Raw genomic sequence first — 18,464 nt, 5'->3', positions numbered from 1 at the left:
TGCTAAAGTAGAATGCATATTTTGTGTTTTTTTTTCCACCCCTTCTACGGTGAGAGGGATGATTTATTTTATATAAAGGTCTCATTTACGCACACTTGACTATTCTACTAAGGACCTACTACTTTTCACCGGCAAAATATACTGTTCAAGCCAACTTATCCACATTATCCACACCTCGCTACTCCACATAAAAAACCTACTACGTCCCACCCAGCACAGCACATGTATCCTTCCTTCTGGACAATCCACAAAGTAGCATCTCATTTCATTTTTACTGCTTAGCCCAAAGGGTTCTACTGGATACATCAATCAGTCCAAAAATATACAAGTATACAGCAATAGCAACAACTTACTTAGTAATCCCACAAGTGGAATCCGGAAAAGGTAGACCTTACTCCTACCTCGTGAAGGTAGAGAGGTTATTTCCAAAAGACCCTCGACTCAAGTGCATCAAATCAAAATAGTTGTGAACGAGGATCCAAAAATACATAAGTAATAGTAAGCAAAATGCAATCATGTTTTGATACTCATTTGAGTTGTAAATTAAATCATTCTTCTGCAGCTGCAACTGATCTATCACAAGTTCTGCAAAAATCTATGGATGTATGTTCAAGAACCTAACATAGTCTACAAACAAACATAATCACAAACAGGACTAGAACTATCTAAGGAGAGAGTGGATCCTTTCGATCGGAGCACACTACATTCCTCGGTCTCCGCTAATTCTGCTATACTAAGAACCCATAGTTGGGAAAATGAGTTTCTATCTATACATTTTTCACACACAAAAGACAACGAAGAAGAAGAAGTAGTAGTTATCTTTTGCTCTTCTTTCCCCACCAATTTCTACGAGTTTTCTCTGCTTCTGAATAACCAAGCTTGTGTACCTTTGACTTTGTCTCCTTTAACCGAGCCTTGTAGTCTTTCTTCCATTCGTCAAACTTGTGTCTGAGTCTTCGAAAATCTTCTGCAGGACTAGTAGACTGTAACTGCCCTGACTTCAACTGACTAATTGCCATGGCTTCGTCATCAAAATTTTGTTTTCGTAGCTCAAACTCCCTGCTAAGGTAATTGACTACACATAAACCACCATTAATCTCTCTAATACCTCCAAAATCTACACCGTTGCTAGCATATTCTATAGGAGTGCTGCCCCCAGGAGTGCGAGTGCCCATAGTTGTTGTAGTGTCTTCAGATTCATAACCGCAAGGAGATGGAGAACCTTCAGGTTTTCCAGGGTGACCGGCAGAATTGTCAACACCAAGGCTCTTCTTGGCTGAAACCAAACTTGCCTGCCAAAGCAAAGCATTTGATGTAAAAGACGTTAGCAAATTTATCGTTCCTGTATATGGAATATCAAGAACATATGCATATGCTCCACACCCGAAAGCAAATTAAAATAACATTAACCGCCCAAGTATCAACTTCTGAATAAAAAACTCTGCTCAGATTTATTTGTTTGCTCCCCCAGGCCCCAAGTGCTTCTTCCACTGGGAAAGAAAATATGTTTGTCTGTTCAATGCCGAAGAAGCATCATGACTAGATGCACGTTCGTTATATCATAATAGCTTTCAAGTCATTGACAAAACAGGATTATGGTTAGCAACTACGGAGAGCTTCACATGGCTGATTTTGCATCGAAATTTGATGGACCTAATACGTCTCTCTATTGTAAACCAGAACCATTAGACTACAGCACTAGTAAGAAGACACGACAATCAGTAGAAACTCTCTCTTCTCTATGATCACATGGATTTGGAGATATTACTAACCTGCAATGATGCCATTTGTTTTTGCCACATCTCCTCCATCGACCTCATCCTGACCTCATAATCTGACCATCGGGACTCCAATTGATTTACTTGCTCCTTTAGGGCAGCATTTTCCTTTTCCTTCTCTTCAAGGGTTGCCTCAGCCACCAAAACCCGCCTTTCGAGGTCTTCGACAACAGAAGGTAAAATTTCTGCAGGCAAGTCCTGCTGAGATAAAAAGAAATGAGCTTACTACAGAGTCACTCTTACTCTCAAAAGTCAAAGTGAAGCATTTTATACGCTACTTAGTTGCCTCCAGAGTGTGCAGATTAGTTCCTAAAATTAGACTCCACTTTGCGCAACAGCCACGGGGAGTTAGAACATACAAAAGAGAGTGAATTATAAGTTAGAGAAAAGGGGTTTGGGATCCATCATTTACTCTTCACCAACTGTCATTTTTCCTTCTTTTTGGCTGCTAATTAATTAATTATTTGGGGCTGCATATTAGGCTATAGGATCAACTTCTAAACAAAAAAAGGCCTTCCTATCCATTGAAAAATACATAGTTTTCTCACTTGTTTTTACCTTAATTTAAAGGATCAAACACTCAACAATATCAAGATTGAGTATTTCATCCTCTTGAGGAAGGATAAAACATTAAGAAGAAACATTTTTTATTTTTCATATAGGAAAAGTATTAGAACACCTACAATTGGATTTGCTAAAAGGGGGGGGGAAAAGATACCTAAAACTGGCTTCACGCAACAGGCCACCAAATTCTTAAAGATATTAATCCTGAAGCAGATACTAGAATTCTGAATGAAGAAAGAAGACAAGTTACAATAGAACTTATGGAAAAACTTTTTAGTAGAAAGATAAACTATTTCATGCTAGGGACCATCTAGATAAACAGAAGTTGACGCAAGAGAGCTTGCACATAAAGATATTGATGATCGTCTACCGAACAGATTACCTTCACCTCCGTAGTCTTTTTGGCTGGTTTTGGTCTGTCTTGAATTAACTTTTTCGACTTCTGCAGTTGATTAAGATGCCTCTGAGCCAACCAGCAACGAATAGCTGCAAGAAAAGAAAAGTTAGGCAAATAAATCCATATTTGAATTTCATAACCTTAGATGCCAAAAGAAAAAACTTTACCTGATTGTATCTGCAGAACAGCCACCAGCTGCTCATCATTTTCTTTATTAGCATCTTTCTGTTTAGACTCCAGAGAATCCTTATACTGCCTTCGAGCAATTTCACCACGAACAACTACAATAAAATATTTTGACATCATATTACCAAGTACTACCTTGAATTAAAAATTCTAGAAAATTCCATGACGTCAACTTATTCCCACTAAAAAGAAAGGAAGGAAGAAAGAAAGAAATGAGAGAAAGGAGTTTGGCTATGGAATCACTGGTTTCTCAAGAACTTGAAGTTATCGACTAAATAATTTGAAAAGAGCAGTTATTATTTTTTTAAACTGAAAAAAAGAAATTGTTTGAAATAAACAGAATTAATATACAAATAAAACTGGCGAGAGAAAATTCTGTTCATTAATAGCTTCTTTGAAGGTTGAACAACATTCTTTCTAAAAATAAACTGCTGTAAAACGTTCAGCCTTACATGATTGAAGTATGATCACTACTCCTTTGAGCTCATGGAAATGACGACGAGCATGAGGACCACTGTAGCACTTCTGCACCTCAAGAGTGCCTTGCAGAACTTGTTTCCTCACATCCTCCAGCACAGAAATCTACATGTCGCCATGATAGAAGTTCAGAATATCGATACACTAGAAAATTCATTCTTTAGTAACATGCACAACCATTGCCTCACTAGAAGTCCAAATTTAGCCATACTAATCATAGAAAAATTATTAGCACAGTTTATGTCATTTTTCATTATTCTAATATCATGGAACTAATTGCAGAAAAATTTGAGGTCAAATGTGCTTCTTAAATCTGAAATTCTCGTCGTGATGTAGCTAATTAATTTTAAGAGACATTACAATTTTTATTTGCTTAAATCTGTAATAGCTGTGATTAAATAAGTTACAAGTTGCATCTGTGTCAATGATTTATGGCAATCAAAAAAATTTTTTATAAAAAAAGAAAACATAGGTACACTTGAGAAACTAAGAAAAAAAAAAACTTACCTGTCCTGCCCGGAAATATAACTTTGTATACCCAACTTGGTACATTTCGGGAAGGATGTCAAATTGCCGCAGAATGGAAACAGACATGCTTAAGGGATCTTTGCGTTCATGGTCTTCTGGAAGGAGGACACCATACCTAAATAACCACATTTGTATAAGTCACAGAACATCCAAAAGGGAAACTTAGCAGTAAAGCAAGGAGCACACATTTCACCTTATACAGAATTCTTGATGTGTCATCCTAGTAGGATACCCAGATCTAGAGATCCGAACAACCTCAAGAAGACTGTAGCTTCTGAGCTGCTCAAAGACGAGATCATTGTTGTACATGCCAGGAACCTGCTTATTGTTCGGTTTTATGCAACAAATGAAGTGTGGCGCTGTACTTTCCAACTGCTGCATCAATTTGAACAACACATCCTGCAAGATTTTGATAAAGGCAATATTGACTATTTTTTCAGCATCATAATACAAAGTTATTTTCTCAAATATTTAGTATAAAATACTTCTATCACCATGTTAAGTTTTATAAGAAATTAAGAAAATGGCATAACTACCTTAAATTTAGTAGCAACTGTTTGCTTCTGAAAGTCTGATATCTCAATATGAATTGAAGTTGCTGTTTTCTTGGACTGATTAGCAAAAGAGGAGGCAAACAACTTGAGCAAGTCCTCACTGCTTGATGAGAGTAGCTGAATAGTGTCGGGATGCACTGTATCTCTATTCTTATTCAAGAAATCACTTGTGTCATAGATAACCTAAATAAGATGAAAAAACTTTTATAATGATAAAACAGAAATATTTAAAGCCAGCAACAATATCAGAGATATTTGAAAGAAGCTTATTGATCTTCATTTCCTGAAACATCAATTGTTGCCCTTGAGCAAATTCTGATGCATCAGATCCCAAACCTTAATTTCCTCACAAGAGTCTCAGTTCTAGCAAGGAAATTATCCTTCACGACTACATATATATCATACGGCACAAGTTCTCAAGACACATTTCTGAAAGAAACTGACCTCTCCAGCATAATGGCGAACGCCAAATTCTTCTCTATCTCCTTTATAGCAAGGGTTAGCTTTCAGGTGCTGCTTAAGCTTATTGGCGAAGGCCAAGTCAGTCGCTTTATCAAAATTTGATTCTTCATCCAATAAAGATATTATCCCAATGGGTTTCTGCAGAAGGCATCATTAGAATCCATAGATGGGAGATGATTTATCATTAGAACGTCTACTAAATATGTTAGCATTTTCACAACTTCACTGCCAAGAAGTAGTTTTAACTTCTACAATATGAAATACAGCGTGTGTGTAAATGATGTCCATCAAAATGAACTAGTGTCTCTTCTTTTCTACTAAGGGAACAAGTGTCTCTTCTTATCCAAATCAACAATTGAATATGAGAAAGAGTAAGAACACTACAAGAGAAAACAAAACAAGATAATGACTGTGTTGTGCTGAAGTGTTAGAAGAGTAATCTGAAGCGCAGAAATTTAGCAGACTATGAACATTCTTGAATGCAAAATTCAGTGAAAGAAAAGAACCAAAAGTCAGACATACCTTCTCAAAAAGATCCAAGCACTCTTGGTTATCTTGAAAATCTACTTTTGTCCAATCAATTCCATCCAATTCATATTCCTGAATTACAATACATCATTTTGGGGTCACTATCCAACATAGGCTGTAATAAGTATCTACAGGAGTCGGAATAAGGCTCAGATATGCCACAAATCAGAGAGAAAAGTGTCTGACAATGATCCTTATTTCGTCTGCACAACATAACAACATTTGCAGACAGCACCCGAGGTCCTAAAATATGTGCTCAGACTTTCTCACTCCAGTTTTCATAAAAAAAAAAATCACTCTTTCTTTTACAAGGTAAAAACTTCACTTATATTATAATCAGCTGATGCAAAGTCAGCATAAGCCTAGTTCTTTGTTTTCCTATTTATGTAAAAAGAAGTGAGTAACTGAAAGGAATAAAGAAATAAGAACATTATTCCAAAAGAAAATGCATGAAGAAACAAGAAGTCAGTAACTACAAAGCATGCTGATGTGCTTACTTCTTGCTCAAGTTTGAAGAGATGTCGGTAACAATGCTGCTGGAGCCTCTCATTTGCATAGTTAATGCAAAATTGTTCAAAGCTATTTTTCTGCAAAGAAAAAATGGCAAGTGGGATAACAGATATATTCTTATGTTTTACAATAGTAACAACATCTTGAAAATCAGTTTACCTCAAATGATTCGAAACCATAAATATCTAAAATGTTTATGCTTCTACCAGTCTTCTCTTTACCCATTGCAAGAGATCTATTAATTTTATCCACTATCCAGCCAAACAGGTTTGCATAGATGAACTTGGCCATTGCATCTCTTGTATCAATTGCCTGAATCAGAGTTAAAACCATTCCATTATGGTTCTTGAAAAAAAAGGTAGGAGTTCCAAAATCAAAATTTGCAGAAATAACGTATTTGATGCAGAGCCTATACAACTCAGTAACGAACCTGTTGCATGGTTAAACTCTTGACAACCTTATCCTTGCCAGCTTGTATTTCCCTGGTTGATAAAGCTAGCATGAGGTCATTGGCACTACAGCCCATTAAGCTAGCAGCATTTATAACGGCTGCAACACCAGAGGTAGTAAAATACCAAACATGTCAGCTTTAGTATCTCCAGTTAAGCACAGTTATAACAAACATATAAAACTGTATCAGGGAACTAGCACAATAGGGCATAATTCAAAATCCTCGCATGAAAGAGACACAAGATCAAAATAGTCATAACTGGAAGAACACAAGGATAAAGGGGAAAGAAAGGAATTATCTTGAGAAAGCAAAAGATTTTCCAATAAAGCCTAAAAAAGAGGTTTTATGACGTTATAACCTGCTCATGGCCTAAAAGAATGAAAAAAAAAAAAAAACTTAAATAGAACCTCAAAGGCTCAAAGAAAAAGATGATTACAAAAGATTAAACTTGCAGTTAAAAATACAAGTCCAGGAAAAAGTAGCAAAACTGACAATAACAAAACAAGACACACTGTCTCTCCTACTCAAAGGAGAAAGAACAATATAGTGTTTGACACAGAAGGAAATTACAGATAGGCTACACCGCTAAAAGACAACAAAGAGTTGATTGTGCACAGACCTAAGCATTTTCTCTACACTCTTTCATCCTCCTCACAAAAATTTATAATTACAGAACATCTCTGTGATTGTGAATTTCTTTAATTATGTGTGTTAACAAAATAAACATTGACCATTCTTTTTAGAGCATGGCATGAGGGATGGTACCAAATTGACCCATTGTATGGCAGAAAATTACTTGAATAAAACTGAAGAAGGGGAATAAAATAAGGGGACACTGCAATGGGATAAAGGAAATACATATTCTTGCATTCTAGTATCATAGTAATAGATCATACAACAGGAGATCCAAATATATTTTCAGTTATAATATAAGGTTAAGTAAATATGAGTATCCCACACTAATTTGTTTGTAACACTTTCCATTTCCCTCAAATGAGCCATCTATATGGTGAAAAGTGAGAAGTGCTTGGTTTAATGGGTTGGAACGATGGGGATATATTTGGTGAGTGATTGTTATGAAACGGAAGTATTTTGGATTTAAATATGTACTTTAGAACAAGAAAAGTAGGAAAATAACACAAGGAGCAAGAAATCTCTAAAATTGAAACAAGGACCAACTTCAAAAATGCATATCCTGTTATAAATATGGCAGATTTGGCCATGATTTCTGAAGAAAAATTGTAGCACTTGAAAACTGGTTTCTAACAATTAGAAAGGTTTGTTATTTGGAGTTCTCTATAAGAAGTTCTGACTTCTTACTGGACGGTGGAGGGTGCTAGCACAACTTGTCCAATCATGCGAGTAGAAAATTTGGACCCCCTGGGCAGGCGTGATGGGAAAGCTATGGTGACCAGGACGTATTATGCATGTGATTGTGCTATGGATTTACATTTTGAGGATTATCCATGCATAGATGTAAGTATATGAGTCTTGGTTTGGGCAAGCGAGTGCCCTTATGCATTTGTTGACAATTAACAGGTACTAAAGTTCTACTGGTTCGACCTTCTGGAGTCAGATCGTCGGGTGCCGATCACGGCCCTCCTTGGTCGTGATAGTTTCCTTTACCAGATTAACTTTTGTGTTATAGAACCACATGTAATAATTGTAGGTATCAGATGGTTCTTTAGAAATGGAATAGTGTAGTTACTGCTAATATCTTGGCATGACTAGCTATGAATACTTTTAATTAACAAGAATTATTCATCTTTCCGTAATGGAACTCCATTTTTTTATAAATTAAGAAGTCTAGGCTGCAACACACTACTAAGAATAGGATCAGAGATCAATGATGACACAAGTATAGAAATCAAATATGTTACTGTATTATTTATTTCAAGGAGAACAAGAATACAAAAGGAGCAAAATTAGCAAAATTGTACTTCACATATATAGCTCACCTTCACATTGCACAACTTCAACATTGTTTCCATTGCCAATTGCTTCGAATGTTATGTTTCCCAGCCATAGCACTGCAGCAACCATCTGAAAAGCATGCTCTTGGTCTCTTTCAGAAATCCCCGCAGTGTTTAGGGCTTTCTGAAAAGGGAGTGCATGAAAGGAATTAACAACAAAAAGATCCAACATGACTTTGAATTGAAAGCAAAAGAATTAAAATCTAAATTAACCAATCTGATCCCATGAGCTCACCACAAGCATATGAAACTTTTTTGCATCATCAACATTATGGATCACCAACGAATTACTCTGGTTGAGAAAGTTGTACTCCGAAGCACCTGTCAGCTTCAGTTTATCTGCAAAAAGAATCGCAAATGTTCTGAATGTGAAGGTACAAAATCTTTCGAGGACTTCTTTATCTAACACCTACCTCTCCTTTTAAAAAAGAGACACAAAAAAGAATTATCCAGAGCTGTAGAGTATTCAATCACACATCTAGCCAAGAAACAGTGGTCCCACTTCTGGAATAATCGAAAGCCAAAGAAGTTGAAATGTCTGATACTATGTCTTCAGATGCTCTTTTTAACCAAAAAGGAAAAAGCACACATGTATGTACATAGAACTCAAGGATCTTCATTCAAAGACAGTGTTGCAGGTGTTTCCAGTCACTTGATATAATCTACTTTACTCCATCTAGTTTATGCTCAAATTCCAAATTTTCCAACTCAAACTTTCATGCACCAAGTAGATAACCTATTGTATTCCACATTCAACAGCATCCAGTAAAAAAAAAAACTACAGACTTGTGATTGCAAGTTCACCATTACAATACCACAAATTCAAACAAAAGATCACCATCATCAACGGAAGTTCTTCAACTAATGTTTTCTGATAATGAAAAGCACTTATTCAGTAAAATTATAGCTCCTATGTTACTTTTAGAATCATAGTAATATCCATTCTGAAAAAGATATGAAGAGAAACATCTCACAGGTAGTACAATGCAACAGTAACAATAGAAGATGGTTCACGGCTTGAAAATGTTTATAAATTCATAGAAATTACTGAAAAATCATATCCTACTGAGAAAACTAAAATGTGGAGCCCATGACAGATGTAAAGACCCGAACAAGTAAAATAAGTAACAAAAGAAGACTACAATGAAAGGTTCAATATCGGAATCCAAACCTCTCAAAGCAGAAGGAGCCCCAGCACATAGCTGGTAAAAGATATGGTAAGACCTCTCTCCATGAGCCAGTTGAACCACTCTTGACTGCCAAATTAGACGTGTCTCAGAAAGATTTAGCTCTGATGAACACACAATTTTAACAAGAAAATACAAGGAAGAATAAACAAAAGAAAAATGCCCACCTTTTCAAGAAGAACTATCCAATATTTTAGCATCAACATATTAGACATGCACAAAGATTGGTAAAAGTCAGTAAAATGGGACCAAAATAACATTACAAAACAATTTCAACAAAGTGATACCAAAAACAATACTAACAAGTAACAAGTGACAAGACATGTATTTTATAAGGAAATTCATCTCAATAAACATCCTTACATGCTTGTACATTAGCACCGCAAATTCCTCCCTCTGCACTAAAATAAATTTCAATCAACCTTCCCTGCAACCCATCAGGGCATCTGTTAGTCCAAGTGCAAAAAGGGCCATTACTAATTCAAAGAAGCTATTCCATTTACACCCCCACCCCACTCCCCAAAAGAAAGATAGCAAACAAAAAGAAACAGAAGAAGATGTAGAGACTGACAAATCGACTGGAGTTGTTATTCCTGAGGGTTTTAGCATTTCCAAAAGCCTCCAATATGCAACTTGTCTGCAGCAGCTCACTTTCTACATGATTGTTGCCTCCACTAATCATAACCAAATATTCAATCGCGAATTTTGCTGTTTCCGTCTTCCCAGATCCACTTTCCCCACTAAATGATATGAAGAGAAGTTAGTTATTTGAAAAATACAAGCATTAGGCTTACCACAAATTTGATCATTACAACCAAGACATGCAATTACTCAACCAGTGTAGATACTATCATCAGATACTTCGCGTTACAAACTCTAACAATGAGACACTTCAACCAACCTTATGATGATGGATTGATTTACTTCATCTGCAAGATACACAGGAAAAGCAAGAAAATAAGGATCGACTAATGTCATCTAAAAGTTTCAGAGACCAGAAATGAATTTAGGAATTATAAAGACCTTCCATCATTTGACTGTAGGCAGTTTCAGCAATAGAATAAATGTGAGGACTATCCAAGAGTTTCTTCTTGTATGCTGTAACAAGTTTGCTCCCATACAATTGGATCTCTTTGAAGGGATTGACTGCTATTAGAACAGGCCCGGCCTTAGTCTGTAAGCATAGGGGCAGAAAACATTAAAATGAAGGCATGATGTTCTACATTTGATGAGACAGTGAGCTGTCTTAAGAGTACACACATATATTCTATCTTGAGCATATCTATATTGGAGGTTGTGAAGAACCGATGGCTCATTAAGATAACAAAGTTGTATGAGATCATCCACACCCTGAAGAATATCTGGATTTGCAGGTAAAAGCTCTTCAACGGGCACTGCCACAACCTATAGGTTGACAAAGTAAGTACAAATAGATCTTTTTAATTCAATTATTTTAAACTTCATTGTTCATCATAGTGAATAGCCAGAACAGGTGAACTTACACTGCCATCAGAGAGCAATACTGAGGCTTTGTCTCCAGAAGTTGATTGCAACTGTCCTGGTTCCCATTGTCTATTTTTCAGATGGCACCAAACACGAAGCTTCTGAAATACAGAGCTTTGAAGATGAGTGTGTGCCACCATTAATATAACTACTCGTTAGTTACATTCAAAAGATGTCTCAAAAGCTATACCACATCAGGTAAAATTCATGAAATCTTCCTGCCAAAAAAAAAAAAAAAACACACTTCGACAAACAATGGGAGTTCAAAGTAGAACGTGCACAGTTTTTGTTTACCAACTCACCATTTAGTTAAAAGTGTTAGTATTCCAAACATGGCCAAAGACTTACAGGTAAACTGCAGTAAGCTCAAGAAACAAAAGAGCTGAAAGATATTCGAAACTGTATTTACAAACTTGAGCAGCTGTACTGTGGATTGTCCAACCAAACAGGAAATTATCTCTCTCATCTGCACATTTTGAGTTCTCTTAATCCCAAACGCCCAACCTAGTTAAGCTATATGAATTGTCTATATTAACTCGATAAATAGTCAACAAACGATAATAGCAACTTCCCAAGCCAAGAAGATCAATTCAAACTCTTAAGGATTTCTAGTAACTGAAGCCCACTACCCATAATCAGAAATCCAACATTCTATCAAACAAACAAAATTAGCATACTAAGCATATAAAACTGAACAACACACAACTTCTACAGTAAGTTCCTATTACCTTTTCAATAAAATAACTGATGTTGTTGTCCCACTCATCCTCGCGAAACTTTGGGAGAGAATAAGGAAGCTTGTTATCAAGGTTAGCACCATCGTTTTCCCAAAATCTCTGTCTATATTCCTTTTGAGCTGATGAATTAACATAAGGTGACTCACTACTAGAATCCACCTCTTTACACATTTTGGCTCCAAACACATTACCTAGTTTCCCTTTAAACTCTTCTTCTCTTTTGCCATTTTCCAATTCAATGTCACGCTTTTCCGGTGTACTAGGCATCGATCTCTTCGGAGAAGGAGGCCTAGTTCTCGAAGCTAACTTTGGCCTAAATGGTAATGCTGGTGGGCAATCTTTAGGCTTCTCATTCTCGTCCCTTTGCTTAAGGGCTTCCAGCATTTCTTCCAGAGAACTAAGAGTTCTAGAAGTTTCCGAAACCGAGGACATTTTTAAGTTCCAATTAAGAGAGGAAAAAAGCTTTTTTTTTTTAGAAATTTCTGTTATAAAATACAGTTTTCATTCAAATCTGAACATTGTTCAACCCCACAATCCTAAAAACACTGATACAGATTCAGAATTCAACACACTGAGGGTTCTCAAACATGAACATCAAACTTCAACCTGAAAAATTCCAATCAAATTACGCAATAAACCTCGAAATAATCTTCGATTTCTGCTAAGAAAAAAATGAAACCCAAGAAAGGAAAATGGGATTCTGAGTTAATACAGCTTATGTTTCTTCCCCAAATGGAAACAAATTTCTGGAAAACGAAGTTTCTGGAATCTACCTCTTCTTCTTAAACTAAAATAAAAAAACAAAGTAACCCACCATCTTCATTCAAATCTTCAACCCCACAATCGCAAAAACCCGATTTACAGATTCAGATTTCAACACATGTTCGAGATTTCTACGTGGGGTTCTCGAACATGAACATCAAATTCCAATCCCAAAAAAAAAATGCAATAAACCTCAAATTCCTCCAAGAAAAACGAACCCCAAAGGAAAATGGGATTCTGAGCTAATAAAACTTGTATTTCTTCCCAAAATTGAAAAAAAAAAATTGTGAAAAACGAAACTTTCTGCAAACTTCTTCTTCTTAAGCTAAAAAATCAAGAACAGAGTAAAACACCAACTTTTTTTGCAGATTTTTTCACCTATTACAAGGTTGACACATGTGATAAGATTACAATTGTCAAGAAGAACAAACAATTTGGATATGCAGAAAAAAAATGGAAGAAAAAATGGAGGAAAAGAAGAAAAGAAAAAGGATAAACAAGATGTGTTGGCCTGTTATGAGTTGGTTATTGTTTTTCGCAACCAAAAAAAAAAACATACATAATAAAAACACTGATAAATAGTACATGTGTAATAACACAATATATATCTGTTTAAGCGTGAAGAAATACTTAGTATTACATCATATATAGAAATGAGACGGGGCGGAGAGGGATGCGGACAAGGTCGAGCGGGTTGAAAATAATTATGCGGGGCAAAAGCGGAGCGGGTTAAATGTTTTGTGGGTTACCCGCCCCGCACCGCCCATTGCAATCTCTAACCATGTTTCGTTAACTTTTTTTGTATTTGAGCTGAGGATTTTTCGAAAACGGTTCTTCTACCTTTACAAAATGATGGTAAAGTCTGATGCATTTTATTCTTTAAGACTTCGCTTATAGAATTTCACTGAATATATTATTGTATTTTGTTAACTTTATATTGATCGAATTTTTTTAATTGATCACCTTAATAAGTATCGAATATTCGAATAAGAAGAAAAATGATAGTTGCTTTACGAAAAATTGAATATTTTTTCATGGAGCTGTTGTGGGGGACAAGTTTGAATTGTAGTCAAAATAATAATAATAATAATAATAATAATAATATAATTTTATTTTATTTATTTGTTCAATTTTGATTCGATACGAAATTTAAGAAAGTAAAAAGGGCTTAGATATTATTATTATAAATTAAATATTTATAGAATATATTAAAATATTATTTAATTTTGTAATCTTAAATATATAGTATATAAAATTAAAATTGAAAAATTATAAAATAAGATAAAAATATATATAAAATAAATAAATTAAAACGAAAAAAAATTAATGATGTGGTGGACAGACAATGATACTAAATGACGAGGTACCTGTTCTAATTTGTTCTTTGTTGTTATATTGTCTTTTTTTTTTTTTCCTTCTAATTTTGGTCTGTTCGAATTTATTTACATTATTTGATTTCTAAATTTGAATAAAAAATAAAGAGGGTTATAATCAACGTCAAATTAATTAATTAGGAATCATTTGATAGTTAATTTGGAGTTATGTAAATTAATAGTATATAGAAATGGAATAAAAAATAAAGAGGGTTATAGTAGGCTAACAGTCAATGTCAAATTAATTAATTAGGAATCATTTGATAGTTAATTTGGAGTTATGTAAATTAATAGTATATAGAAATGGAATAAAAAATAAAGAGGGTTATAGTAGGCTAACAGTCAATGTCAAATTAATTAATTAGGAATCATTTGATAGTTAATTTGGAGTTATGTAAATTAATAGTATATAGAAATGGAATAAAAAATAAAGAGGGTTATAGTAGGCTAACAGTCAATGTCAAATTAATTAATTAGGAATCATTTGATAGTTAATTTGGAGTTATGTAAATTAATAATATATAGAAATTGGTTATAGGAAATAATCTATATATTATTTTATGTCGAAATTAGTTATGTAGAGTTTAGTTGCTCATGCATTAGCTATTCAATTTTTTATCTGCATAACATAGCTTATTAGAATTACACAAATATTATTTATGTAGAATTCATATCCAAATCAATGAATCATACGATCATATACCTTGAGTTCAAATTTCTAGGAATAAAAATAATTAATTGAGAGTGTTATCATACGACGTGCGAATTCAAATTTATTTCTTATAATTATAGTATTTCATGATTGACCATAATTTAGACGAAATAATTTTTTTTTAAAATACAAGACAAAAATTAAACGTGGTGGTCATTGACATTCTTATGTTGTTTGTTGGAGCCATGTAAGGGAATATTTTAAAATTTTGAAGCACGTAGAATTATGTAATTTGAAATGCAAAGTCTTAAGTCTATACATTTTTTTTTATATCTATTAAGAAAAAAATTTGACATAATCAAGACTCTCCATAATCTAAATAGAGTTTATTAAAATAGAATTATATTTTTGTTTGTCACGGAGAATAACAAATTCTTGTGTTAAATTAATTTAATTCAAGTCAAAATATAATAAATAGAATTGTATGTACTCTATCGTTGTTCAACTAATGTATTTGTAGTAATATTCTTTTAGTATCAATGGGAATCTAGAGACTCGATTCTGAATTCACAAAAAAATAGTAATTTTTAAATCTAGTTTATATAGTAATAAGACATTTATTAAATATTTATAAGTATTTAACAATGAATTCAACTATTATAATAGCATTATATCTTGAGATGGCAGTACAAACTCATAAATTTCATATTTTTCTTTGTCTACTATCATCAATGAAAAATGATTATGATAAGTGTCTAACACCCCTTTGTTTTAATTAGAAATCTCGTATTTAAGTTAAGGGTGTAATGATTCACCTGAACCTCTTTCACGAGAAAATTGCATTGTACATCAAATGGCAACATCATTTTTATGAATTTATTGCCGATTTCGAATCTTGTTAATATCTTTGTTTATTTACTTCTTTATATATTGAATTCTCTTAGTGAAAATTTTATTCCACCATTGATTTGAGCTCCCTGTGAATAAAGTCGCCCTTGGTATATATATAGAAAACATCTTACCCCAAAATGAAATCTTCATTAGTCAACTCTAAAACAATTATCTAAATACACGGAAAAAAATTGTTCTATTAACGTTTTCTCAATGGTAACACTAACATTAACCATGTTATATGGTTTGTGTAAATAATTAACATTTATAGTACTATTTGAAATTATTTATGCTTAAAAGAAGTCCTAACATTATATCTAATCATTACAACTTTTGATATTGCTTGTGCTAGAGTAATGTATGTTTTCATCCATCTATGCCATGTTAGGTATTTGTGTTAGAGTCCGGTTAATTTATCGAAAGGTTTCACTTTAAAGAGTAAAGTGTTTTATTATTTAAAGTGATTTCATACTTCGAATTCAAACTGATTAAGAATGAAAAAAATATTTATCACTTCACATGTTCTACTTAGCATAATACACGTAGGACATCATGTAGGACACAAATTGCTATGCAGGATGATACGTAAGACAAATGTGTATATTTGTTCAATTTTATACAAGTTTAAGTGTCTACTTGTGCACACCCAAAATTGGAGGGCATAGATGTCAATTGAAGCCAAGTTAAAGGATACATTTATGTATTATGCCTATAACTTATCTTGCATAACTTAATTTCCACGGTACTTATGTCGCATAAAACTTATGTCAAAGCGAGACAATAGTTCTCTAAACTTATGCCTAATGAAAGATTATTAAAAAAAATACTTACCATTCTATTTGAGAGTGAAATTAAAAACCGTCCCAAAATAATAACAATCCGTGCAAAAACATGATTTAAATAAAGGTAAATATTATGTTAATAGTATAATACAAAGGCATAATACATAATATGACCCTTAAATTACCGTCAGTTGATAAACTTTGGGTGTGCACAAGTAGACACTTAAACTTGTATAAAATTGAACAAATAGACACCTTCGTCTTACATGACACCCTACATGACAATTTTCTGCCCTACGTGTATTATGTTATGTAGGACATGTGTGTCTACTTGTTCAATTTTATACAAGTTTAAGTACTACTTGTGCACACTAAAAGTTGAAGGACATAGTTATCCGTTAAAATTAAGTTAATGATCATATTTATATATTATGACTAATACAAAATAGTATCTGTTACAATACTTAACTTGCAATGTAATACATGCTACGCCTAAAGTCACCCTTATTTTTGCCCGCCTTTATAAAATATACTTCATTATAATTTTCTTCATATATGCATCAGTTTGAAGGGTAAAAAAAAATATATCTCTCTTCCTCAAGTTCTTTAGTCTATACTTTAAATATTTTTTTCATAACAATTTTAAAAAAAAATTCTACTACATATACCTTTAAAATATATAATTTACGTTTTATTTTAATTTATATATTTGTAATCTAGGTTGGATGACTCGAGCACGAGTCTACCCCTTACACCTACTCATGCCCTGTGGATAACTTGGAGTACTTCAAATGCCACATCACGCGATTATTATATATAGAAACAAATGATAAATTATTTTTTCAAACTTCATCGCACGATATAAAGATGAAAGAAGCTGGAAACAAATTCAAGATATATGAATAACCTTTAATGTATAAGTATGATATTTATATACCTATACCTAATATACAATACTATATAATATGTTGCTCTATTATTCAAGCTTTTGAAGTTAAGTTTTGATATTAAATTTCTCATGACATAAATTTTGAGATTGCACCTAACACTTAACTAGCTTTATCTTCCAAGTGAACCAAAATTCATTTATATCACATGTATTATTGCTATCACTTTAAACAGATTAGTCGTGTTGTAAATTTCAAATATTACAATCATATAAAATAAATTACGAATATAATAATAGTTCTATCACTAATTTATCACTATGTAAAAACTTTATAAAAAAATAATTTTGATATGCCACTTCTTTACATAAATTCATTGTTTATTTATTTCATAGCAATTTTAAACACGCGGTGCTTATAATTTATATGATTCAAGTTCATATAAAAATGACTTAATTTCAATTATACATGCATAAAATTTTCAAAAAACTTGCCGAAGTTTAGACAAAAATAATTGAAGTGTAAGCAAAATTCACTAAATTGAGCCACATCTAGATAAAATTTAAGCAAAAATTAAATGAATTTTCAAATATATGCATGAGGTTTGATTGTTTTGTTTGAACTTCACAATTTCAAACAATGCATGTTTGAAGTTGTTTTAAAATAGGTAAATTTTCGAATTTGTATACATTTCTAATATGACTTTTTTTTATTTTCCGCCTCGATATTCGATATCTATATTAAAGCTTAACTAAATTGAGATTTAGACATTACAAGATTCATTTCTAAGTTTTTTTTTTCTTTTAGTTTCCCACCTGACCAGTTTTCACATTGAAGTCCGATCAAATTCGAATTTGCGCCGAAAAGTTTAACATTGACGACTTGACATTCCCTAACAAAAGCTATTCCATACCTAGAAGACTCGAACTTAAACTTTTTAGTTAAAAATAAAAAAATACTTACCAGAATACTCCCAACAAAAGTTTTTCTATTCGCAAAAGACTTGAACTCGAAGCTTTCTAGTGCGAAACTAGCCATGTTGGTCTAATATATCTTAAATGGACCCAAAATCCAATGTATTCCCTTTCATCAACCTACCAAATTGGACTCAATTCTTCATTTTCAATTTTGTATTTAGGGTAAAAAAAATAATTAATCTTGTTTAACTGCTAATTTTCTTATTTGAGAGAACAGATTAATCGAAGTAATCACATAATTATCTCTCTGTTTATGTAAAATGTTAATCACCACTTTTTTTGAATACTAATCAGTTTCCATTCTG

General features: G+C 33.2%; 1 protein-coding gene across 2 annotated transcripts; it reads right to left on the bottom strand.

The window, feature by feature from the left end:
- Positions 1–496: 496 nt before the first annotated feature.
- On the bottom strand, positions 497–12,548 carry LOC125821116 (myosin-2-like). Of its 2 annotated transcripts, none has more exons than XM_049500525.1 (24): positions 11,827–12,548; positions 11,098–11,199; positions 10,856–10,999; positions 10,619–10,769; positions 10,497–10,524; positions 10,167–10,335; positions 9,959–10,022; positions 9,763–9,776; positions 9,580–9,664; positions 8,644–8,747; positions 8,394–8,532; positions 6,415–6,533; positions 6,144–6,296; positions 5,972–6,061; positions 5,469–5,546; positions 4,929–5,084; positions 4,467–4,667; positions 4,124–4,329; positions 3,910–4,045; positions 3,378–3,507; positions 2,907–3,020; positions 2,725–2,828; positions 1,773–1,976; positions 497–1,292 (listed from the first exon to the last, which is right to left on the bottom strand). In XM_049500525.1, the coding sequence occupies exons 1-24, from the start codon at positions 12,265–12,267 to the stop codon at positions 816–818; spliced, it is 3,609 nt and encodes a 1,202-aa protein (XP_049356482.1). In that variant the 5' UTR covers positions 12,268–12,548; the 3' UTR covers positions 497–815. The 2 variants fall into 2 exon arrangements, with proteins under 2 accessions (XP_049356482.1, XP_049356480.1); XM_049500523.1 differs by having other exon boundaries at positions 1,773–1,979; positions 11,827–12,547.
- Between the last annotated feature and the right edge of the window lie 5,916 nt (positions 12,549–18,464).

Source organism: Solanum verrucosum, unplaced genomic scaffold (assembly GCF_900185275.1).
Source record: "Solanum verrucosum unplaced genomic scaffold, falcon-dt-bn FXZP01000222.1, whole genome shotgun sequence".
Taxonomy (NCBI): domain Eukaryota; kingdom Viridiplantae; phylum Streptophyta; class Magnoliopsida; order Solanales; family Solanaceae; genus Solanum; species Solanum verrucosum.
The sequence above is the reverse complement of the archived record's forward strand: the minus strand, read 5'-3'. Positions and strand labels throughout refer to the sequence as shown.

Excerpts from the sequence above, each read along its gene's own strand:
- LOC125821116 (XM_049500523.1), bottom strand. The coding sequence starts at position 12,267 with ATGTCCTCGGTTTCGGAAACTTCTAGAACTCTTAGTTCTCTGGAAGAA. Across the intron at positions 11,000-11,097 it reads TATTGCTCTCTGATGGCAGT|GTTGTGGCAGTGCCCGTTGA; the intron begins GTAAGTTCACCT and ends GTCAACCTATAG. Across the intron at positions 4,046-4,123 it reads CATCAAGAATTCTGTATAAG|GTATGGTGTCCTCCTTCCAG; the intron begins GTGAAATGTGTG and ends GTGGTTATTTAG.